The following is a 26,824-nucleotide window of genomic DNA, read 5'->3' as shown; positions in this document are numbered from 1 at the left end:
TTGTTGGATTGTTATGTATGAAGATTTGTATTTGTCCGTAGGTACGTACATGTAGGTATTTAAAAAAGTGGTTACGCTCTCTATAATCTATACCTATTTACGGAACATTTTTCAAGTTGGTGCAAAAATCAATGCAGTATCATCCAAGACGCTTCCCTTAAACTACTTACTCCTTGTCGTAGACGCGGGGCGTGGTGAAGAAGCGCGTATATATCCACTTTTTTCAGAACATGCCCTAAAACATACATAATTACAGGTCTCATACGAGGCAGGTAGTTCAAATCGGCTAACCCTCTATACAAAAGCTAAAAAAAACGCGTTAAATTTTTTATTTTATTTTTTCCTAATGAGAACAAGTACCGAATATGTTCTTAAACGGATCCCCACTACCTATTTCTGTTACAGATTGGTATTGTGTATGTCGGATAGTTTCGAAAATTACCCATTATTCCATTATAATATTACCCGACAATCTGAAGTATTCGGAATTACCCTGATAATGCTGATACACCTAATAAAGAAATATGCAGCCAGCAAGACGGAATTTGACTTTACAATATGCAATGTAGTGATATTTGAAAGGCTTCGTCGCGCTAAATACCGAGACCTCTCTTACTGAATAGACTTGTTTGCGCTTAAACTCTTCGTAGTTTCGTCCGAGTGCTCTCGATGATAGAATTTGTGATGTTGAAAGTGAGTAGGGGATATTTGTGGCTACCGGTGTTGGCGTGTGTGCCGACCACTCCACGCACCACCCAGGCCGAGGCTGTGTTTGCCCACCTTTATACGTCTTACATGCGATCACTGCCAATTTAGAAATAGGTACGTTCCGAATAAAAGTGAACATATCTTTTTGGATTTTATACCCAATCTTCTAGTCCTGAATGTTTATGTCAAATGAAGGGAACCTTGATGTACGGTATAAGCAAATATTGTGTTCCTACGACCTTTTCAAATACCCCAATAGCTATTTCCTCCTATCACACAAGAAAAAAAAAACAATTCGGCGAGTTAAAGATTTATATTTAAAAAAAACAATATCGGGATTTCCGATTACCTACAAAAATACTTACAAAGATTCAGCGAAATCATGATCTGAACAAAATGAAACTAATTTAAATGCTCTTGTACGGCTTACTCAATGGAAAAATTAATGGACGATACGTTAACTCGCTAAGTGTAAACTTTTTATTAAGGAAGCCTTAGCAAGTCCCGCCGAGTTCACGATTGTCGGCGTGGGCGGAGGGCGCGCGGCTCGGAGCCAGCGAGTAAATTAATATAAGTTAATTAAACCTGATTTATTTATGCTGCCCGAGACGGGGGCAAAAGTACAACAACGCGCTTAATGAGGGTCACTTGTACGGCTTTTCACGGATAACGGTGTTTTTCCGATTTGCGCAACTTTTAATAAAAGTTACCCCGTTTTTACAAGCTCTTTTCAAATGTATATTTTATAAACTTATTCGAAAATTACAATATATTTTTCAAACATTTGACGGCGTCTGATAGAGTTGATATTTCGCTTCTAGGTACCTATATTTTAATTTTGTTGACAATGCCCTGTTCTGGTACCTACCTACTAGGTACATATACCTAAGACTTGTCTGAATGTGTGGAGACAGCGTGGCGTGGCTATAGTATACCTCTATAATAATAATATTATAGGTATATAACTAATAACGGACGACCACTCCTCCAATTTTAGAATTGTCTTGATTGATGGCTCCTTCTTTGGCTTCTTTTGCCAAAAAATTAGTACTTAACTAAATGCCTCGGTTTTCTTTTCAGTTTTTTCCGCCTACGCAAAATAAAACTTGAAGGAATGTAAAAACAACGAAATGTGCAGTATTTTTGTGTGGGCTCAACGTAAAAGCGTGTGTTTGCAGCATCGCATTGCGGGCGGAGCCCCTGCTATTTGCGCAGCACCAATTGGAAACTGCATTATTAAACCGCTTTTGTTTAGGCACCGCAACACTTGGCCAAAATCGAGTTACTGCTAACCAGCCTTGTTTTTTTCTGAATTCTGTAATTATGTATGTTTTTTGTTTGTTTCTCCCTCAGTGGGCAAGTGGAACGTGTATTATAACGCATTTCTATGTAGAGACGTGCCGTTCTCGAGAACGTTCTTCGTTTTGTATGGAAAAGTTCGCGCTCGAGAATGTTCCCCAAAGTAAACATAACGTACAACGTACTCGAGAACGGCACAACTCTGTTTCTATGCCCATTATACTTTTTTTTAAATACTGGTCATTTCTTCTAATTATAAATGATTAACGGGATCGCTTCTAATTATCAATTAATCCACGGGATGTGCTAAGACTTAGGTGTACTTTTGTCTTACTATATAGTCGAGAGTGCAGGTCCTGAAGAACGGCGTTGCGTGAACAAGAGATTTTTATTGGCAGGATTGTTGGTCCTTAGGACCCAAGGATGGATTTAAGAAGTGGAGCCACCGAGATTTTTGATGACATTTTACTCACTTTTCATTAAAAAAAAACATATTGTTAAAAATACGTGTAACGTAAAAGAATGAATTGAAAAGAAAGAATGGAGGCCACTTTTGGGGGGTAAAAGAGCAAATTAAAAAATAAAGTGTTTCAAACTATATCGTGTTACATATCAAGTGAAAGAGCTCATTTTGAGAATCTGAAATATTTTTTTTTTATAATTTTAACATAAATAGTTTAGCAGTTATTCAAGAAAATAAGCAAAAAATTACCAAAATGAAATAAAAAGATGAAATGGTTTATATATTTTAATTTGTAGCCTAAACAAGGCAAATATCTACCTGTGCTATTGCAACAGCGTACAAATTTAGCATCCGGGCTTCTTCATATATATTTAAGAAAATTGAGTCAATACTTCCAGTTGAGAATGGCAACTGAGTAAACTAAAAAGACAGCGAAGGGATGGAATCCTATTGTATGGCGCGCTCAACTCTTTACACAAGTTAATTATTAACGAGACATGTAATCTTGGCTTCTCTGCCTGCGGCTACGAAACCTCTCGTCGGTTATACCTTTCACATTCAAAGATTTTCATTCAGAGTAAATTGAACTGAAATTTGATTAGTTTATAACAGAGTATTATGGATTGTAGTGTACCTAGAGTCTGTACGAAAAGAGAAGAGTCGTGGAATGTATGGGGCCCAATCAGGGCCGGATTAAGCATGTCGGGGCCCCTAGGCAGTGCAATGCTCGGGGCCCCCTTACAGTCAATTCTACATACATAATGTTCAGTTGTTCAGTACAGGGATGTAAGTTTGCGATTTTAATTTCAATCTTCAGGTGTCAGTTGAGCCGATCCGAACATGCCGAGCGATGTCTTTTTCGCTCTTATTGCGTGGACATAAAGTTCTTTTCTATCAGTTTTTGCCGATTCTTTTTTGTGTCAAGTGTGGTGAGAGCCCTTTTTTTTCTCAATAGGTAGTTAAATATCTTGCCAGGCTGAACAGCGATTGTCCGACCATAAGACCATACGCCGAACCACATGATTAAAATTAACCTAATAATATTGGCAAGGTGCGAAGTCGGTGGAGGGGGAAGTGGCGCTGATCGTCACAAACACAGGTAATCTTATGGAATGTCCGCCATTAGTACTAGCGGCAGCCGCTTGAACTAATTTTACTCCATAAGATTTAACGTAGAAAGTCTGCCAAAATGAGGGCAGCACCAGTCGTTCACCTAGCGAATAGACTTTCCATGTTTAAATGACACTTCATTCGCCAGTGAAGCTAGCATGTAGGTACAGAGTCAACCTAAAAAGCAGCAAAAAACGCGAGCGCAGCGAGCGTGAATTTTTTGTGAAATAATTATGAAAGCGTGTTAAAAAGGCCGGGCGGGGCCTAAAAATCCGAAGTTCCCCAGTGAGGTGTGCTTCCATGCGAGGTCAAAGCCGTGTTTCAGGATAAGCTCAGCTAGAGCACAGACGCCAACCAATGTCCATTGTATTAAAAAGCGAGGCCGCAGGCCGAGCTTGGCGCAGCGAGGCCAAAGGCTAAGCTGAAGAAGAGGAAATTTCGAAGACAAACCAAAAATTGAGGTAAAAAGTGAGGCTGAAGGTCGAGCTCAGCAATCTCCACTTTACAATGACTTTCCATTGATGAGGTTTTAGGCCCTCGAGAGCCTGAAATTCGAGCTCGACATTACAGACTTTAAAAGCTATAAAATAACAATAATTTACATTCATAATCATCTAATGTTTCTGTGTCTGAGAAACTGATATTGGACATTAGGTATGAGTAGGTACTATAATTTTTTTTTTATGAATTTTGGCTATTTGGAACAAATATTTTTTTTTACGAGCGCGGGGCCGGCGGGGCCCCCTAACCGAGGCGGGGCCCCCTAACTGAGGCGGGGCCCATAGGCAGTTGCCTACTCTGCCTTAGGGTTAATCCGGCCCTGGGCCCAATACACTCAACGACTCTTCTCTTTCCGAACAGCCTCTATATGGGGCATTATTTATGAAACAGCGTCGCGCGGCATTGTATTATATCGTAGCATCCTTATGAATGACGTAAGCGCAATCGACAATAAGGTCCCTTTTCATAGATAACGTCACATATGATTGTTAAAAAATAGATTGTCTCTGATCTAGAACTCTAATTGCGGGGGCCGCGGAGTAACTGCCAGTATTTCATGTGTAGTGTACCTACGACGAGTGACCGTGCCGTGCCGGGTGTTCACGCGCTCCTGCATCGCAGTAATTGGATGGCTCCACTTTACTGTCGTGTTCATAGCACTTGGTTACGAAATAGGTTCAAACATTTTTTCACTCGTTTGGTTGTAGGTGCTACAACTACACAGAATAAAATTGTCAGCATTTTACGTATACTTATACATACGAACAAAACTTTAAGCGGCTACGGTAATATTCTCTCGATACGCATGCTATTTCACAAATAGCTTAGTACGATATAGGATTAACCCTTTTACAGCGAACACGCACATGATAGCAACGCACGTTTCCTACTCCATACAATATTATTGAGTTCCTACGCAGAATGCATATTCATAAAAAACCGGCCAAGTGCGAGTCGGACTCGCGCACGGAGGGTTCCGCACCATCAACAAAAAATAGAGCAAAACAAGCAAAAAAACGGTCACCCATCCAAGTACTGACCCCGCCCGACGTTGCTTAACTTCGGTCAAAAATCACGTTTGTTGTATGGGAGCCCCACTTAAATCTTTATTTTATTCTGTTTTTAGTATTTGTTGTTATAGCGGCAACAGAAATACATCATCTGTGAAAATTTCAACTGTCTAGCTATCACGGTTCGGGAGATACAGCCTGGTGACAGACGGACGGACGGACGGACGGACGGACGGACGGACGGACGGACGGGCGGACGGACGGACAGCGGAGTCTTAGTAATAGGGTCCCGTTTTTACCCTTTGGGTACGGAACCCTAAAAACAACTAAATCGTCTAAAGTCAGGGCGGTTAAGCACGAGGAATTTCGTACATTGACACGCCATTTACTATCCCTATCGCACGTGCATGCGCTGGCATGCGCTACATGCCACAGACAGACAGATAAACAGACATACATTGGCGTCAAACATATAACACCCCTTTTTTTGCGCCGAGGGTTAAAAAGGGCATTTTACACAGATCGACCTAGCCCCAAACCATAGAAAATTTAAAATAGAGGCGGATTGACAAAGTAAATGATGTAGCCACAGTCAATTTACTGCCATCTTTCGATAGAAGATTAAAACTTTTAGAACGCAATTTGACTTTAATCCTTATTCTTTCATTGATATGCGTTAAATTTTGGCAATTATCATAAAGTATCGCCATCTACTCGAGACTAGGCCAGGGGCAGGAAACTTAAACCTTATGTATGGAAATCAGCGCTGTATCCGCAGTAGCATCATATCAGTGCAATATTTCCTCACCTGATGCTTCCAAATGAATCAAACAGATGGCGCCACCGCGGAAAAACATGTGTTTAAAAAACTCGCATCCAACCCATAATTATTAAAAAGAAAAAAAAAATGTCTTTGCATTTTTGACACAAATTCCGTTTCAAGTATAAAACGTTTAAAATTTTCTGTAATTTTAGTACCTCACATTTTTTATATCGTTTATATTCGTTTTAATATCATTTTATTTATATGAACATAATATAATCGTTTTTATTAACAACAACTAACTAAATAGATTCGCCAAGTGCCCTACGTGAAAGGAAACGTTAAAACAAAAAAACATAGTAACCGTCAAACTATAAAAGTCAAACAGAAAACTTAAATTTTCTGAAATTATATATTAATAATTTAATTTAATCACTATAAATTGATGAAAATGTGTGCGCCTGGGAGAAAAAAACGATATTGCCTTATCGGCTGTGCGAATCAAAACAAAATAGCACCTAGCAACGGATCAACACGGACCGTAAAAACTTCCCTGGTTTTTTAAATTTATTTTCCTTAATATTGTTTAAACATTTTGAACCCGGGACCTTGCTCAACCCGGGACCGCAGCCCGGGCTCAAGGAATACGCTCTTGCTTTACCCAGACAACATGACAGCTGGTTGTCAATTTTTTTATTTACAAACAAGAAAAATAGATTTCAGTGAAGCAATACGTATAACGCTTACACTTATTCGTGCTGTTCGTGCTTGTGAAGTGAAGTACTAGTGCCAGTTAAACCGCCTCCACACAATTCATTACATTATAAAAGAAGGCCAAGTTGAACTAAACTTCGACGGTTACCACGCGGCAACTGGTCTGGGAGGACTTTTAGGATTGCTTCGAGAACCCTGCTGCCGAGCTACGTATAATAGTATAGCATAAAATACTTAAGGCCGGTAGGCCGTATCCTTTTTATATTGTTTTTTTAGCTCAGCTTTGTATTTTAATTTTCTTTGTTTTTGTGAATCTAGTGTTTAATGTGTTCGATAACGAGAGATACCCCGCTAAATGTCGCCCCTCCTACTGCATCAGATGTACAATGCCCACTTTGCCCACCGGGTCGTCTCTTTAAAGGCCAGAGAGGCCTAAATATCCACTTAGGTAAAACTCACGGTACAAACACGTCGCAACCCTCTACCCAACCAACCCAAGCATCCCACCCAAACCAAGGCAACGATACTACAACAGGTCTTTCCAGTCTACCAAAGCTTAAGAAATATGTTCGTGTACTCAAACATATACCTAAAGGAGCCAGAAGCTTAGCTGCTGGCAGGTTAGCGGGCATTATAGAAAATTGCCTCAAAACAAACAGTACAGAAGATTGGTATGCTTTTTTATCTTTTTCCTTTACGGCGTTAAGAGTTCCGGAGAGTTCTATTCACAAATCTCTCACGTCAAAAGTAAAAGATAACATTGAGTCGACAAACACATATTTCCCTGACGAAGTAAGTTATAAACCACAGTCTCTGTATCGCTCAATAGAATCTAAAGTGTATGAAGGAGACTTACGGGGGGCCGTACGGCTTCTAATGTCCGAATCAACACTAGCTCCCAACAATAACGACACTTTAAGAGAGTTGCAAAATAAACATCCACCTCCATCAAGACAGCTCGCTTTGCCAGCCGAGCCTAATTTGTCAAGCCCGTATTTAACTGTAACAACTTCGGAGGTAACAAATGCTATAGGAAGTTTTTATAATGGCTCAGCCGCTGGCCTAGATGGTCTCCGTCCTCAGCATCTGAAGGAGTTAACTTCCTCATCAGCGGGAAGCAATGGGCCTAAATTACTTGAATCGCTGACCAAATTATGTAACTTTATGTTGCGAGGGATGGTTCATCCACAAGTCTGTTCATATTTATATGGAGCATCGGTTTGCGCCTTATCAAAAAAAGATGGAGGGGTTCGGCCCATCGCGATCGGGAACACCATACGCCGTCTCGTTGCCAAATTGTGTTGCCATTCCGTAAGGGACGCCATGGCGGCTTACCTCCAGCCCCACCAAGTAGGGTTTGGCACACCTCTTGGCTGTGAATCTGCCATTCACGCTACGCGTTCTTTCGCTACCTTACAGGATGGCGATGACAGAATTGTTTTGAAACTGGACTTAAAAAATGCTTTCAATAGCGTGGAGAGGGATACAATGTTAGAGGAAGTAAGGAATTTGATACCTTCTTTATATCCCTTCCTCTACCAGTGCTATGCCTCTCCTAGCAACCTATTTTATAACTGTAGTATTTTATCATCTCAAGTCGGTGCCCAACAGGGAGATCCTTTAGGTCCGTTGGTTTTTTGTCTGGCCATTCAAAAACATATATCGACATTGGTATCTCCTTTAAACGTTTGGTATTTGGATGATGGCACGATTGGAGGACCAGCCAACGTTGTTCTTAGCGATTTAAGGAAATTATTGCCAGCCCTATCGGGCATTGGCTTAGAAGTAAATTCAGAAAAATGTGAATTGTTTCCATGCAGTTCATCTGGCTTTTTCCCTGACTTCCAAGCACTGCTGCCCAATTTGAAATTAATTGACACCACATCTTTTTCACTTTTAGGTGCTCCAATATTTCCTGAGGGGGTGCCCTCTACAATTCGGAAAAAAGGGGATGCATTATCATCATCACTCCATCATCTACAACAGCTCTCATCACATGTTGCCTTGGTTTTATTACGTAACTGCTTCTCCATGCCCCGCCTGACTTATACACTTCGAACAGCACCCTCATGGCTCTTCCCAGAGCACATCCGCAACTTTGACCAAACTTTGCGAAATGGTCTGGAAATCATCCTCAACGTCAGCTTGAATGATTCCCAGTGGTCTCAATCTTCGCTGCCCATCCGATATGGTGGTCTCGGGATTCGTCGAGCGCACGATGTCGGACTAGTGGCATTCATAGCCTCCGCTCACGCTTCCATGGATCTTGTCACTCGAATCTTACCAGTAAACGGTGGCAGTGTCCGAATTCCTTTTTTGGAAGAAGCCTTTTATGAGTGGAGGGCTAGGTGCCCAAATGACGCGAGGCCCGAAAATCTGAAGCTCCAAAGATCCTGGGACGACATTCTTAGCAAGAAAACATACGATGACTTACTCGAAGCGGCTGTAAATGTCGATGTGGCGCGTTTGAAAGCAGTGGCATTGCCTGAATCCGGAGCATGGCTGCACGCGCTACCATCACCATACTTGGGCACACTCCTTGATACTGACTCCCTTCGCATAGGTGTGGCACTGCGACTGGGCTGTACTGTTTGCGAACCCCACCAGTGTGTGTGCGGGGCTGCAGTCCAACCAAACGGTCACCACGGACTGAGCTGCGTTCGTTGCGCCGGTAGGTTCTCCAGACACCAGTGCATTAACGAAATTATTCGTCGTGCACTGGTGTCTGCGAATATTCCCTGTGTCTTAGAGCCCCAAGGCTTAAGCAGGACCGACGGAAAAAGACCAGACGGTCTGACGCTGGTCCCATGGGAGCGAGGACGCAGCCTCATTTGGGACGCGACGTGCGTAAGCACATTTGCCCCTTCCCATCTCAGCTACACGGTGCACAAAGCTGGAGCTGCTGCCGAAAACGCCGCCAAACTAAAACGGGTTAAATACTCAAATCTGGAGCCGACCTTCGATTTTGTACCAGTAGCCATAGAAACCAGCGGGCCTTGGTGTGCTGATGCTAAAAAATTCATAAGAAAGTTAGGTCAACGCCTACGAGAGAAAAGCGGCGACCCCAGGTCCGGCGCATTTTTAATCCAGCGTATCTCGCTAGCGGTACAAAGAGGGAACGCCAGCAGCGTACTAGGTACATTCAGCCGGGTACCTATGGCCTAAATGCATACAATACCATTAATTTTTATATTTACCTAAGTATATTAAATTTGTAAATTTCTGTACCTAATAAATAACATTTCTGTTAAATTTTGCATAATATCTGTCACCTTTATGCCTTAATTACAAAGGGTATATACAAAATAAACAAAATTACTCCAAAACGCGTCAATTCTTCGTGGCATGTGCTATAGCTAGTCAAATTTACGTCCAAGTGTGGTCTAAGTTTTAATAGTGGATTTGTTATATTTCGAACTAATTTACTATAAGTGGTACCCGTAGAAAATAAAATTTTTATGGTTTGTTATGCATGTAAGTAATGAAAAATAAATGCCATTTTTACACATCCGTGTTTTTACTTTTGCGACTAAAATATTCTTTGGTGTAAACATTTATAAAATACTAAATAAATAGGTTGTCGTAAATCGTCACTGCATGAATAGGTAATTAGGTATTACATAATATATTAGCGCCTTTTTCCTTGACCGTGTACAGTGTACTACAATGAGGTGTATTCATTTTTCACGTGATTGCTTTGCAATAAGGTGAAAGAATGGAAACCTCAAATTTGTAGTTCACTGTAAACGGTCAAGGAAAAAGGCGCCATACTGGCGCCATAGTTTTATTAGTATGCATGTGTGCACTGTGCACGCACACATACGTAAAGGTTAGTTTGGTCAAATTCCGCTTGGAGCGTTTGTGTAGACGTTTTTTGACATTTATCGCGAGTTGGCTCTCTTTTACTATATATAGTTATTATACTCTTTGGACTAGGCCAAAGGTATGGCGCCATCGCTCGAAAAGATTGCACCATACCTTATTTGGCCTCTTGATTTGATATGAAATAATTTGATATCATACCTACCTATTAGAAACAGTTATGTTGTGAGAGCGAATATCATATTTCCTGACCATCCTGTACTAATAACTAAACATGAACTAAACACAATATGTTAACACGTAAGTTTCATTATATGCTATCAATTTGTAGCGACAGCGACTCCGTAGCGATGCTACGCGCATAGACGCTACGGATGATGTAGGTACATTAATTCTTAATAAAAACCGGCCAAGTGCGAGTCGGACTCGCGCACGAAGGGTTCCGTACCATTATTGCAAACGGCAAAAAATGGTAAAACACGTTTTACGTATGTTGTACGTAAAACGTATCACGTTTGTTGTATGGGATATTTATTGTATTTTTTTTATACCCACTTAAATATTTATGGTATTTTTTTTAAAGAGAGTATTAAAGTAAACGTTAATTATTAATCGTTAATAATCGGTAATGATCGTTAGTAATGGCGGCAATATTTAAACTGCCAGTAACAGTTTTTTTTTCTGGCTTAGGCCGCGAATATTTCAGCCTTCCCTCGTAGTATTTGTTGTTACATATAGTGGCAACAGCAACATAAATAGAGTCAGACCAAGAAAAGTCTGCAGCGGATTTGATAGCTCACGTAGTGCAAGTGTTATTTTAAACGTCAAACTTCTATGAAATTATGACTTATAAACAACACTTGCACTGCGTGGGCTATCAAATCCGCTGTAGACTTTTTTTGGTCCGACTCTACATCATCTGTGAAAATTTCAACTGCCTAGCTATAACGGTTCATGAGATAGACAGACGGACAGCGGAGTCTTAGTAATAGGGTCCCGTTTTTTCCCTTTGGGTACGGAACCCTAAAAATCAAAACCGTATCAAATTAAATCTTAACAGGTAAGTACTTACCTAAATATACATTTATATAGTTGTAAAGTTTATTTTTGGTGCGTTGGTTAATCATGAGCGTAGCGAGAGCGAGTTTTAGTCGCAGTGGTACAGGCTAATTCGAGTTTTAAGTTATTTGATTTGTTTCCGTTATGATCGGAGGCTCAGTCACAGTCAGCGTCGGTAGCCAATAAGTCAGTCCCAATCCCAGTAGGTATGAACTTCAGGGTTTACCGCGAACACCGAAGTTCGCAAATTGCGGACATCTTCCTCTTTCACTCTTATTACGCCTTAATTGGAGTAAAAGAAAAATATGCCCACAATTTGCGATTTTCGGTGTTCGCGGTAGGCCTTCCATTGTTGTGATGACAGTAAATAGACGTCAAGTAATTGAATAAAATTATTCCATTCAACAAGACGTACCTAGGTATGATTTTTCTAGCACGTATTATAATTAGGTATAGTATTTTTCACATGGCTCGGGTACAGTGACAGCTGTAATCTCAATTTTAGAAGTGAAAACTTCTTTAGCGGCGCTGTGCACTTTTTGTGATGGGGAACAAATGTTAAACTCGCGACAGGTCACGTGACCGTAAGATTCGTAAGACGTAAGACGGACACCGGCACTCCCGGAGTGCAACTCGTTGTTTTTTTTTTGCGTTTTAACGTTATAAATTGTATGCATATCCATACATAGCTGTCACCGTATCCAAGCTATGTGAAATAGTTATTTGTAAAGTCTATTATTTTATTCGGTAGACTAAAATGACATTTCATTGTATGAAATGAGGTTTTATGTTCATGCTATGAACTGTCTACCGAATAAAAAAATATTATATCCGTGGAATAGCTGCCTCAGCATAATGTACCTAACAGTCAATGCGCATTCCAAACTCCCTACAGCGGCTCCCTGAAATGAAAACGCAATAATATCCTTGAGTCTCGAAGAAGTCTCGTGATGCAAAGTCAAATGATAAAGTACATCCGACAGACACAGGCGGCGAGAAAAAGTGGGCGTGGCTCCGCCCCGCCCGCCGTGTCACCCTGTCTCCCGGAAATTTATCTCGTAAGGTAGCTATAAAACAGATATGCTCGCAATGTGTTACTAAGTAATAAAGCGGCGCCATTTTGTCTCCTGCCTCCATGACAAACGGGTAATAACGACTTTATGAGCGCGGAAAAGCGAGGCCCTGATCAAAGACCCCGTTACGCTTGTTACTCCTATTTGATTGTGAAACTAGACGTGGATAATACAATTATTCTACAGACAAAAAATGTTGTTGAGTGGGTATACAATATTTGTTGTTCTTTAATTAAGAAGGGGCTAACCGTTGTTTAATAACTTTTCGAGAGCGCCTGCGGATGTCAGAGTTTAGTAAATCGCATCGACATAATGTGCTATGAAAAATTAAGTAGGCTACCTATCTGGATAATTGAAGTCTATAGGTATGTATATGTTTAATGGGGTTGGCAACTGCCAAAGGTTTAGTATATAGATGAACCCCTTAATAGGTTTTACCTGTTTTTAGGTTTGGTTGTAAGAAATTTGGCTTAAAGGGCATAAAACATCAAAAAAAACATGAATTTGATACTTTTCTTAGGACTGACAGGAAAACCTATGCTTGCGCCATCTGTAAAATACTCCGGTCCGCCAACCCCATTTGACTCGCTTTTGTCATGATATCATCATTATAATACTGGTTCCATGGCTTGGCCATTTTCAAAAAGATCCAGAAACTGAAAAGACAAAATAGATCCATATAATTAACATTCCTAATCATAATAGGGACCTCTTAAAAAGGAGAAAAGGAAAATGATAAACTTGATCTGCAGAAGGCCCTTTAACGCCCACACTATATACGCACTTGCTCGGTTAATAACTTAATTTCAAAATCGAAAAATAGGCTGGTGTGCATTTCCTATAGAAATAAGCGTAAGCGAAGATGGCATTCCATTTCATTTTATTTTTGTCTGTGGCATTTCCACACTCCGATGTTAGCTAGTTACTTTGACAGCCATTTGACAGCGTATAACATTGCAACGCAAATGGTGCGTTTTTGAAAAGCAGAATTCAAAATTCGTCAAATGTTGCCATTTTTCACCTTATTGGCCATGTGCCGAGCTGCACCATTAGATAAACCTTGCTTCGTGACCCAGAGGCTTGTCCTATCACGTCGTGACATTCCAACCACCATAATATTATAGTCAGGTCAATACGTTTAGTATCGTAAGAAAATAATATTATGAAAACTTTTTGGGCTATTATTTATGTGGTTTGGTTTCAGCGCTAAGTTAGCAAACGGATGCAATCCGCATTCAACTCTAATATTTTTATGTTTCTAAAGGGTTAATTCTTCAAGCTTTAAATTGGGTAATAGTTGAGAGGTAATAATGTTATTATTTTAATCCAACCAAACCAACATCCCCGTCTGTAGTGGAGTATCACTCTATTATTTATGGACGCGTTCGATACGCAATACAAATTATTGTTTTCAAAGTATAACGTTTAGGGGAGCGCGTTGTTTGCAGTGCGACCCTCAGGGGGCCTACTAGGGCTCCCGATCAATCGAATCAGACTCTTATATTTATGGCATTAAGCGTAGTTTTTGTTCAAAACGCAAGGGATAAAATTCTTTTCTGATTTGAGTTGAAATCGGGGTACTATTAAAGCAATCTTTAACAATTGAATTTCGATTCGACTGTCGCTTTGTGCGCAGATAGGCCTTTCCGAGCGTGAGCGTCGCGCGGACACGGTTGTTTGGGTGCGGTAATTGATACAAAGTGACAGATACTGGGGGATACTTTTCCAGCCTCCGGGCTGCAGGGGGTGTTTTGACATCTAGCAGAAAGAGATGGGTGTGATTTGAAGTGCCCTTTGTGGAATTATCGCGGCGTCTTTAATATTGACTAATGCATTTCGCGCGGATGGGGTGATGAAACTCGACAGGTGCGTGTCACATGATGATGGATTTAAAAAATGCCATAATTAAGGGCGCCATTATGAAGCTAAGCGTAGGAACTTAGGAAGGCTTACTCTTGATTCCTATAGTCGAGTAAATTAATTAAATGAAAAAGGACATGGTCGATTATCGTGTTATGATTTCTTCAAAATGACGCTTACGGCGACCCTACTATATGCGCCAACCCCGGGCTATAATGTAGGCTTGGTCACTTTTTCTTTCGTGTACCTACCTATGTATGACATTAAAATTTATTTCAGTTAGTATCTTTAATAGAAAAAAACCGACTTCTCTAACTACTAGCCTAACCCACTTAACGGTGCTTATACTTTATTTGGTAATATGTATACATTTTATGGTAATCATAGTAGTTGATTTAGTTTAGGTATCATAGTGGTTTTCCGGGTCAAGGTCCGGGTCTGGGTCCGAGTCCGAGTACGGGTCCGAGTCCGGAGTCCGGGGCCCAATCCAAGTCAAAATCGAAATTGAAAATCACAAAACGTGTACTATGCGTCGTTGAGGAGTTCTGTTCTGATCATCATCAGCAGTTCTACTTCATCAAATGCCACAGTTTTTAATGTAAATGCTTGATTTTCTGATGAAAATATATAAAATTCTATACGGATGCCTTTAAGATTTGAGAAGTTCCCTCGATTCCTCATGGATACCATGTTCAGGACTTGAGATTGACATAAATGTGCCTAAAAACCTAACTTGCTTAACAAACATAACGAAAAGGACAAATCGCCAAATGCGAGCTATGCGTCGTTGAATAGTTCCGTTATGATCATCATCAGCAGTTCCACTTCATCAAATGCGACAGTTTTTAATGAAAATGCTCGATTTTCTGATGAAAATACAAAAATCTCTATACGCATGCCTTTAAGATTGGAGGAGTTCCCTCGATTCCTCGTGGATCCCATCATCAGAACTCGAGCTTGACAAAATTGTGGCTTAAAAACTTAACTTGCTTAACAGACATAACGAAGAGGACAAATCGCCAAACGTGAACTATGCGTCGTTCATGGTCTAACAAAACATGGTCTTCTCTTCCCAGAGTGTCACTTGCCTACGTCACAATAACATTGCCACTTTATTTCAACATAACATGTTACACGGGTACATTATATCTATGGTTAATAAGTTAAAATATTTCTTTATAATTTTATAATTTTCATTTATATGTATTTTATCTTAAATTTTACAATTACACGTCATTTTTAATTATTCGTTAGCAATATCTTCCGATTCACGAAAGAAATTTCAGACGTTCGGGTAATTCTGTTTACACTACTGGCAACACAGGATAGCGCTGTCACATTTGACAATCCGCCATTTTGTCCCTGACCGTCATCCTTGTCGAACGCGTGTTAATTGTTATTTCCTTCTCGCTCAGTGTCAGCAGTCGCAGTGTTTTCCAAACTTTTCACGTCGTAAGCTAGGTAATTAATGTTTTGTTACGAAAATGGTTGGCTGCTCTATTCGGAACTGTAAGAGTGGGAGTGAAAAGTGTAGTATAGATTTGTTTTATTTTACTATGTTTCTACATGAATAACTTAAAATTAATGCCGTTAAAATAATTTTCACCGTTGGTTAAAATTCTCCCACATTTTAAAGTTTGAGAACTTGTAAACAGCACGATGACGTAGGCAAGTGACAGTTAGGTCATTCGCGAATCTCGGAAGAGAGTACCAGGCGGAGTATATTATTATACCATGTGCGTCGTTGAAGAGTTCTGTTCTGATCATCATCAGCAGTTCCACTTCATCAAATGTCACTTTTTTTATGTATATGCTTGATTTGTTGATGAAAATACAAAAATCTCTATACGCATGCCTTTAAGATTTGAGGAGTTCCCTCGATTCCTCATGGATCCCATCATCAGCACTCGAGCTTGACAAAAATGTAGCTTAAAAACTTAACTTGCTTAACAAACATAACGAAGAGGACAAATCGTCAGACGTGTGCTATGCAACGTCGAAGAGTTCCGTTCTGATCATCATCAGCAGTTCCACTTCATCAAATGTCACTTTTTTGAATGTATATGCTTGATTTGTTGATAAAAATACAAAAATCACTATATGTGTGCCTTTAAGATTTGAGGAGTTCCTCATAGATCCCATCATCAGAACTGGGTTTTGACAAAAACTGGACCAATCTGTATGCATATACATACAATCAAAAAAATAATTTTCACCTCAGCAGCTCGAACAAGGGTACTTTGATTCTTAAAAACAGTGAACAAAATGCGATTTTGCTCACTGAGTGAGACAAAATGACATTCAAGTGACCTTTATAGTCAAATGTCATTTCAACATGCGGGGTCTAATAAAAGTTCGAAATACTTGGGTTCTATTATCTCTGTCCCTTTCACACTGTTAGCAAAAAGAAACAGACAAAAAAAAAGTTAAAACGACATTCAACAGTATATTCACGGTTTATAATAGACCCCCCGAAAAACTTCAGACCGCATCGTTCCAAACCACGTACGAGTATGAATTCTTAATAATTAATAAATAAAAATAAAGTTTAAGATTTAATAAAACTGATAAAATACTATATTTTAGGTATTTTATTGTACAATTAAAATATCGAACTCAAAAAATACACAGATCATCACGCAAAATTAATTATTTTACTTTTAAGAATTTCTACCATAGTTGACAAATAGTACGTATCCGCAATTCGGACCGTATCTTACAAAGATTTTTTTTTTTTCAAAAAAGTTGTCGATTGAAGTGTCAGTTAATGTTTGTTATTTCTATATTATTTTAATGGAATTTATTATTACGTTTTGTTTTTGTGTTCCATTGCGGTAATTAAACTTAATTGTTTGTATATCTTAAGAAAACATGAGTGCAGGTATTAAGTGATGAACAAGGATTACATTTTTCAAGTTGTCTAATAGGTATGTTCTCACTGCGCTGAGGTGAAAAATGTTGTGCACTACACGAGATCAAAGTTATTTACATCTCGTGCGCTTTTGAGTCCCTTACTACGCTCAAGATTCTAAATTAGATTCACTCGCTACGCTCGTGAATCTATTATAGAATCTTTCGCTTGCACGGGACTCAAAATAAGCACTCGAAGAAATATCAAACTTTGATCACTTGTTGTACAAATAACTATTTCAAAATCGGTCCAGTAATGACGGAGATATGGAGTAACAAACATAAAAAAAAAATAAAAAAAATAAAAAAAAACCATACAACCGAATTGATAACCTCCTCCTTTTAGATTTGGAAGTCGGTTAAAAATGAACGCCACTCGATTAAATAAATCTCTAAACTCATATAAGTTAATAATTCAGGTATCAGTTTCAGGACTCTCAGCCCTCTCAGGTACCAACACAAATAATGTTGTTTTTAATTATTCTAATCTTTTCTGGGATAAAGACATGTGTACTGTTAAATAATTTATAGGTAGGTATATTATGTGCCAATTTAGAGAGACTTCCTTAAAATATTTTGCAATAATATACTTCAAACTGAACGCTACCTCGTCCATCCGTCATCCGACTTGAAACAAAACATTCCACAAACGGCAGGTTAAATCAATTAACTTTCAAAACGTGAAAGCTAAAAACATCAGTGAATGCAAATTAAATCGACATTAAAGTATCAAGGGCGGATCAGGCGGTCCATTAATAAATCAGTTCGCTAAAACCGTAATTGTAATCTCAAACAGCGGAGGGAGCGTGTTTGTTCTAAAAACATTATTACAATAAGTTCGGGCTCGGTTCGCCGCCGCGGCCCACCGGCCCGTTCACACGGCAGGCACTTTGCGCCCTGTGTTTACATTACATTTATTCTGCTATAGGAAAATCGGCAATGTGAAGAAAGTCTCATAACACTGCACTCTAATTGCCCGATTACGAAACTCCTACCACTAAACTTTCTGGATTCCTTGGATAGACAGATTTTGTACAATCGGTCCATACTATCTTTTTGATGTATGTACCTATATCTAGCCGCAGGTACAACCGAGTACTTTACTACAGAGCTTTCAAAAGTTTTTTTCATATTCTATAGCAAACCTGACCCAATAAGGGCCCTATACTTTGACAAAAATTATATTTCTTTTTCGTCATAAGTAGGTAGATTCTAGAATTATTTTATGTTTATTTATGGACATTGACGGTCATGCACGGTTTTTATTGTAAATTCATGACCCGACGTTAGCTATCCTACGAGTAAGTAGCATATTAAACATCTACATACACTAAAAACAGCTTTCGGAACTATTTTTTTGGCGACTAGATCATGTGCTTGACTAGATGTGCTAGTCCGATAGTTGAGTAATAGAGTGGAGCCCCCATTGTCGGTATACGTAGGGTGTTGTCGGCACTCGGCAGGCGTCGAGGCGTAGTAGCCGGGGCGCCCCGCCCCGCGGCGATACTCATCTGCTTATCTTCCCACACGATGTAGCTTCTACACTAATTACCTCCAAAAATTGGTACCAATCACATTTAGTTAGCTACTTAAAGATAGAAGGAGGCGATGATACACATACCTACCTAATTTACAAGTATTTTTATTAAATCGAATTCATACGATTGCACTCCTTGCGAGTCGAAGAGTTTTCGGGCGGATTTATGTTTAACGGTAAAAATTGGCGTATGTTTTTCTTTGTCTAAATGTAACCCATTTTATCTAGTTTGAAATTAAACTTGGCTAAAACTGGAGTAAAAGACAACGGGCGAATTACTATTCTTTAGTAAAAACGCCTGACCCAATCAGCTTAATTCTTCCATTAACCAAGCAAAGGTTTCATCATGCATTGTTTTCGCATTGTTCATACTTCATATGGTTGTCGGATGATTCTTGGAGAAAAGCAGCTGCTAGAGAGTGCCCCAGCATCAAGTCCTTTCTTCGGGTGAATTTCTTTTGAACAATAAATATTTAAAAAAAAGCGGCCGAGTGCGAGTCGGACTCGCCCATGAAGGGTTCTGTATTTAGGGGATTTATGACGTATAAAAAAAACTACTTACTAGATCTCGTTCAAACCAATTTTCAGTGAAAGTTTGTATGGTAATGTACATCATATACTTTTTTTAGTTTTATCATTCTCTTATTTTAGAAGTTACAGGGGGGGGGGGGGGGACACATTTTACCACTTTGTAAGTGTCTCTCGCGCAAACTATTCAGTTTAGAAAAAAATGATATTAGAAACCTCAATATCATTTTTGAAGACCTATCCATAGATATTAGATACCCCCGTATGGGTTTAATGAAATTTTTTATTTTTATTTTCAGTTCTAAGTATGGGGAAACCCAAAAAAAAAAACTACTTACTAGATCTCGTTCAAACCAATTTTCGGTGGAAGTTTGCATGGTAATGATGTACATCATATATTTTTTTAATTGTATCATTCTCTTATTTTAGAAGTTACAGGGGGGGGGGACACATTTTACCACTTTGGAAGTGTCTCTCGCGCAAACTATTCAGTTTAGAAAAAAATTATAATAGAAACCTCAATATAATTTTGGAAGACCTATCCATAGATACCCCACACGTATGGGTTTAATAAAAAAAAAATTTTGAATTTCAGTTCTAAGTATGGGGAACCCCCAAAATTTATTGTTTTTTTTATATATTTTTGTGTGAAATACTTAATGCGGTTCACAGAATACATCTACATACCAAGTTTCAACAGTATAGTTCTTATAGTTTCGGAAAAAAGTGGCTGTGACATACGGACGGACGGACAGACAGACAGACAGACATGACGAATCCATAAGGGTTCCGTTTTTTGCCATTTGGCTACGGAACCCTAAAATTATATAAAAGGCACTTTTTACATTTTACTTCTTTGAGGTCGTTTGACGGACGACCGGTCTGGCCTAGTGGGTAGTGACCCTGCCTGCGATGCCGATGGTCCTGGGTTCAAATCCCGGTAAGGGCATTTATTTATGTGATGATTACTAATATTTGTTCCGGAGTCATGGGTGATTTCTATCTATAATATCTGGGTGACCGAGCTTCGCTCAGAAAACATATAAAAGCTCGAAAATGCGCGTTTTCCCAGAGATAAGACCTAGCTAGATCGATTTTTCGTCCCCAAAACCCCCATATAGCAAATTCCATCGAAATCGTTAGAGCCGTTTCCGAGATCCCCGAAATATATATATATAAATAAATAAACAAGAATTGCTCGTTTAAAGGTATTAGATTAGATAAGTATGTATATCGTCGCCTAGTACCCATAGTATGTACAAGCTTTACTTAATTTGGGGCTAGGTTGATCTGTGTTATTTATTTATTTATTTATCCAACATATATAGGTAGGTATACAATTTATACATCGTATTGGACATTGTGCAACTGAAAATATCGGCAACCGTTTAATTATACAAAAAGATTTGCTCTTAATTAGGTAGTTTGGTAGTTTAAATTATCCGAAATTTCTAAGGGATGAATTTCCCTCCTGTTAGTCTGTTATACATTCCTTTACAGTGTCACAGCTCAAGCGAATGAACGGATTTTCGTCTCAATTTTGCGGGAGCGAAATATTTATATAGGCCTAGCGATTTTTCTGGTAAATAACATCATTTTTACTTTATAGTTGCTTAGGTTATTAACTTGTTTATCTACCTACTACTTACTGGCTCACGTGGGGTCACCTAGTTGAACGTGTAGAAGGAAATTCAAATCAAAACAAACAAAATAATTATTGTAACTCATTAATTAATGTGGCTACCGCACTTAATTATTTTTCAATTAAAGAGAAACCTAATCAAAACCAAGTTAATAGTGCTTAAAGCACACGCTCCCTACAGGCGTGGTAGCGCAGCTCGATGACTATTATTGAACACGGTACCTATTCAGCTCAGCTCGCTGTGGCTAAACAAAGTGAAACATAATGCCTACGAATTTACCATACGGTTTAGCTTTCAATAAAACGCCATGTTTATCTTTGGTAGACTGTGAACTAAGAAATTATGTATGCATGATACGAGGAGCGATGCAGTACGTGCGGGCACAATGGAATTTGGGAATTCTCCACGCTCGGCTTTAAAACAATAGGTAGCTGCATGGAGGGAGCTGGAGGGAGGCTGTGCTAACTCCGCGTCAGCCGGTTAAGTCGAAAGCAAACTTTATGTACCTTATAACCTACCTAATATAGACCCATGTCAATTATACGCATACAAGATAAACGCGCAAGGTTAATTGAATTATATGTATGTATATTTTTAAATTAATGTAGGTACATGGGGTACATAACGGGCGTACGCAATAAACACACCAGTGCTTCATATTTATTGAAAAGATTGTCATGCTTCCACTACATGTATAGTATGATGCAAAAAGCAATTTGAACAGCGCCGGCGTTTTTCAAAAAAGATTTAACACCAGCGATAAATAAGGACAAACGAGTTAAACCAAAGCACAATCATACACACAAAAGAGCGTCGCGCGGATAATCTTAGTGGGCGGGAGGACAAAAGAGGTTTGCGAATAGTTGTATACGACGACAGACTCTATTGCAGCGCCCCCGCGTCTGGCGCTGGCAGCCTGGGCTACGTTCCTATCGCTTACTAAGCGTCAGTCAGAGACGAACCAGTATACATTGTGATCTCCAATTACGTATAGTACTTTGGACCACAGGTACACTGGTTCGTTCGAAACGAACGCTCTGATTGCGATGGGAATGCAGCCTGGGCCATATTCCCCGCTCGAGTGCCACCGAATGGAGCAACTCGCACAAGTGTTAAGCCGCCACTCGCTCGCCGAAAGTTAATGGGGCCTTTGTCGAGCTACCGGCCGGCCCTTGTAATGCAATTAACTCCGACAATGGTGCTATATCACTGACGAATTAATTTTTAAAGCTGCCGCGCGGAAGCGAAGGTCTTTATCAATGGTCGGATCGAGGTGCGGTGCGGCTTATACATAATATTCATGAATAACAATTGATATTGATAATTTCATTCCAAGAAAAAAAAAGTACTTTACTTATATCTATCGTCTTATGTACTTAGAATTAGTTCGGTATTCCAGAATATTATGTAGGTTACTTATATTAAATATTTTTATTAAGCTACATATCTTACGTACTTACGTATTACCTACTAGGTAGGTACCTCTATGCTTTGTTTGTTTACTAACTAGCACTTATACAGAAAACTAGAGGTATACACGTTCATGTTTCCTGACCTACATGCTTAGTTCAGACTGCGCAAAGTATATAATCTAACAAAGCCAACGAAATAATAATTTGATATCCATAAACAGCCGCTTGCAAATATAATATTTGAATTGAAAGATTCCATCCCTTTTATAACTTTCTCGACTTAATCCTAACGCCAAATGAAAATGTAATAATTTCTATAAAAAACACACAAACATCCACGTCAACATTTATCAATGAGTGGTAAGTACGTGAAAGCCTGCCGCCTGGTGTTGTGATCGTTTCGGTGGCACAATGGCAGACTCGGCAGACCACCCGGAGACGGCGGCGTTGTAGGCCTCCGCTCGAGTGGAAGCGCGCACCCAAGCGACACAAAGCCTACTGAGAACCAACATCAATGATCATTACAATACGTGAACACATTTTTTTGAAACCTCAAGAACCCGGTCAGTTCACAAAATTGGGCCGGACGATTGTCCGAAAATAACACGCCAGATTATTGATGCATCACTTACAAATATCACAATACGATATCGCCTTCTGAATTTGAATACTTTGTAAATATCAATTTCTATATAAACCTTTTGACATGCGGAACGGTAGCTCTACAGAAATACTTAAATTGAGTTTTCATTGATAAAATATTATGTTATGAGGATATAATATATTTTATAATGTTAAAGTCAGCGTATGAATGGAATAAGGTGCTATTTTTAATAATAACAGATATTACATTATGTCTACAATACACTAAATTACAAATTCTGGCGGATAGTTTTGATCGAACCGCACCGGTTTTCCATGACTTCGATAGAATCGTTAGCAGAGTTATGTGGTACCGCCACGTGAAGCCTGAACCCTGAACGTCGGATCATCCGACCTAGATACTTATACGTATTACCTACTACCTAGCTTGCCTGGAGGCCTTGATCGCTTTTTATTAAGTATTTCTGTTTTACTTTGAAATAGGTACTTAACCCAAATCAGATGAATTAGGTAACATACCTACTTATTAAGGTAATTAATTAATTCGATTTTTTTAGTAGTGTAGGGGCACTCTCATCTGTGCTATTACCATTTAATTTAGTTTCTCAACGAGTTCTATGCATGTATAGGAGTTTATCAAGTATTTACGGAAGTTATTGTTTCAGGTGTGGTTCAAAAACCGTCGAGCGAAATGGCGGAAGCAGAAGCGCGAGGAGCAGGAGCGGCTGCGCAAGCTGCAGGAGGAGCGCGTGTGCGGGCGACTCGGCGCGCGCGCACCCGCGCCCGCGCCGCCCGCGCTCGCGCACTCGCCGCTGCGCGCGCCGCTGCCGCCGCCGCCGCGCTGCTCCGACGACTCCGACTCCGACCTCGAAGTCGCTTGAGACCACCCCCAAAACAGACACTTATTGCGTGCTAAACGACTTTTAACTCAACACGGGCATAGCTTCAGTGATCAGTGAAAACTATAAACAAACAAGTGATGTGAACGCTGTTTTGTCAATACTTGCAATCGAATGGAACGATAAAGTGTCGCAGAAGAACTTGATGCAATATTTTGAGATGTTGACACTGGGCGACTCTTCGCAACTTGTGAAAGCGGTGCAACGCTGCGCTCTGTCCTTTCACAAGAACAACAGACGCCAATTTAATTAAATGCAACAGATTTAACAACTAGTTACAATAGAATTAGGTAATTATCTATAGTTCGAGCACTCGACAACTGTGTGCTAATACTGCTAATATTTATTATGTGGAAAAATAGTAGGTAATCATATTGTATATTTTAGACTATAGGGTACCTATAACAAGCAAATGTAATTAGATATGCTCCACAGAATAATCGAATAGATAATTGATGTAACAAATAACAACATCACATGTTCTAGATATTCATTTAGAACATTGAATTCAACATTAAGGTAACACGGGTATCTAAAGCAACTTTTTTCAGTGTTTTTAGACCTAAAAGTTTTCCTGGCAAAAACGAGTAATCTAACTACATGACAAAATACAAAGGATATGAGGATGGATAGGTACCTAATACTGTACACTTGAGTTTTCGTCCACATACACCCACGGCCAAGGTACTCACAAATATCTAAACACGCCTTACCTAGACAAAGGAAGGTATGTGTCGATTTGTATTTTTACATCTTCTCGGTGAATTAAGTATATTTTTCTACTCCAGCACTTAAATGTGTCAATTAAATGACTGACAGTGATATCTAAAGCAATGTCATTTGAATGCTTTGTCTATAGGCTCATAAGATGACTGCTAGCAGTCATCTTATGAGTATAATACAACTGCTTTATTTTTTTTAAAGATACAAGTTCCGATCATCTTGATTGAAAGAGGTATGTTTTCATTTACAATAATAACTCTTTTTTTTTTTAAATAATAACTCTTTTTTTTTAAATAATAACTCATTTTTTTTTTAATAATAACTCTTTTTTTTTTAATAATAACTCTTTTTTTTTTAATAATAACTTTTTTTTTTTTTTTTTGCTGCAGCTGTCATAGAAAAAGTAATGTATGCAACAGCTCATAATTGGTTCTTAAAATTCTCGGGTCTTTTTTTACAAAACTCGACTACGTCTCGTTTTGTAACTTCGACCCTTGAATTTTAAGAACCCTTATTATATCACTGTTGCATAAACTACTATTCCTTGTACCTACATTTATTTTATTTTAAGACGTGAATCAAAAACAGTGAAGTTATGTGAATGTCAAGCACTCGTTAATTAATAATTATCACTAGAAATTCTTCTAGGTCTAATAACTATGCCAACTGGACTTTTTCTTAGAACATATTTGTGGCAGGTGGATGGTTCAATAGAGAAAATTATTACCAAAAGTTACTTTTTCAGCCATTATTAACCAGTTATTTGACCAACTACTGTGACATCGTTACCTATAAATAAAATCATTACATACTTTCCTATGTTATTTACAATAAAATGTTTTTTTTAAACTTCAGTAAGTATGTCTATTGTGTAGGTACAACATACAGAATTTCGACCTCTTAGCCAAGATAATAATCGTTTACCTACGCCACAGGGCGGACACGCCATACATCAAAGACCGGCCAAGTGCGAGTCGGACTCGCGCATGGAGGGTTCCGCACCATCAACAAAAAATGGAGCAAAACAAGCAAAAAAACGGTCACCCATCCAAGTACTGACCCCGCCCGACGTTGCTTAACTTCGGTCAAAAATCACGTTTGTTGTATGGGAGCCCCACTTAAATCTTTATTTTATTCTGTTTTTAGTGTTTGTTGTTATAGCGGCAACAGAAATACATCATCTGTGAAAATTTCAACTGTCTAGCTATCACGGTTCGTGAGATACAGCCTGGTGACAGACGAACGGACGGACGGACGGACGGACGGACAGCGGAGTCTTAGTAATAGGGTCCCGTTTTTACCCTTTGGGTACGGAACCCTAAAAATGATTTGCGTTTATGTGTGCGCGGCACGTCTGTACACGCGTCATTGTGTATCTGACGGACTTCTGGCATGCTCTCAGTAGAGCGACTTACGCACACATTCATTGTCGCGGCCAGTCGCGGGGCGAGGTAATCCGAGTCGGGGCGGGGCGGTGCGTGTCCGTTCTGTATTCTGTATGATAATACTATTACTTATTCTGTGCCTACGCCGTAGCGAATGAAACAATCGTAGAGTGATAGAGAGCCATTAAGCGTTTCGTTCGATACGGCGCTAATGATTGATATTTTGTATAGTTGGTCATAATTACTAGGTAGCGCATTTTCTACGTTCTTGTAAAATCTCGTATTATCATGCCGCGATCAGAAAGGGATTAGAAATAACAGATTTCCATACACTTACGTCAAAATCAATATGGATTGACAGCTATCTCAATCCCTTTCTAATCGCGATTCAGTAATATATACCTACGGATTTCGATGTAAAAATGGCTAGTGGCTTGTCACAATGTTTATTTATTTACCAACAGCCCAAAAGCCTTGACCATAATTCGGGATAGAACATAAAATATTTGTCTGTAATAAACTTTCACTAATATCCAGTGTCAGTGTATTTATTTATTTTTCATTTCTCATGCTCTGAAAGGATCATTGTTGCTCTAAAAGGTGTGCAGAAAATGATACGTTCTGCACTAGAGCATTTTACGTTCCAAGTACGATTACCTATACCTATCATATTTTTTTTACGATAAGCAATTGAAATTAGGGTAATAAATGGATTTGTTATACAATTTCCATTCTGATATTTAACTCCCCATTCCATAAATAGCGACTCTTTTGCCTAAATTGTTAATTGAAAGTACCCTCA

At 39.1% G+C, this 26,824-nt stretch overlaps 1 protein-coding gene across 1 annotated transcript in view; it reads left to right on the top strand.

Moving 5' to 3' along the window:
* The window catches only part of LOC134651901 (diencephalon/mesencephalon homeobox protein 1-A-like), a 41,997-nt gene extending 17,706 nt beyond the window's left edge, over window positions 1-24,291 (top strand). The window contains exon 3 of the mRNA XM_063507003.1: window positions 23,681-24,291. Within this exon, the coding sequence (XP_063363073.1) occupies window positions 23,681-23,896 (216 nt within the window). The 3' untranslated portion in view covers window positions 23,897-24,291. The remainder of the gene's footprint in view (window positions 1-23,680) is intronic.
* Window positions 24,292-26,824: the final 2,533 nt, after the last annotated feature.

Source organism: Cydia amplana, chromosome 1, assembly GCF_948474715.1.
Source record: "Cydia amplana chromosome 1, ilCydAmpl1.1, whole genome shotgun sequence".
NCBI classification, from domain to species: Eukaryota; Metazoa; Arthropoda; class Insecta; order Lepidoptera; family Tortricidae; genus Cydia; species Cydia amplana.
Note: the sequence above shows the minus strand (reverse complement) of the source record. Positions and strands in the feature narration are given on the sequence as shown.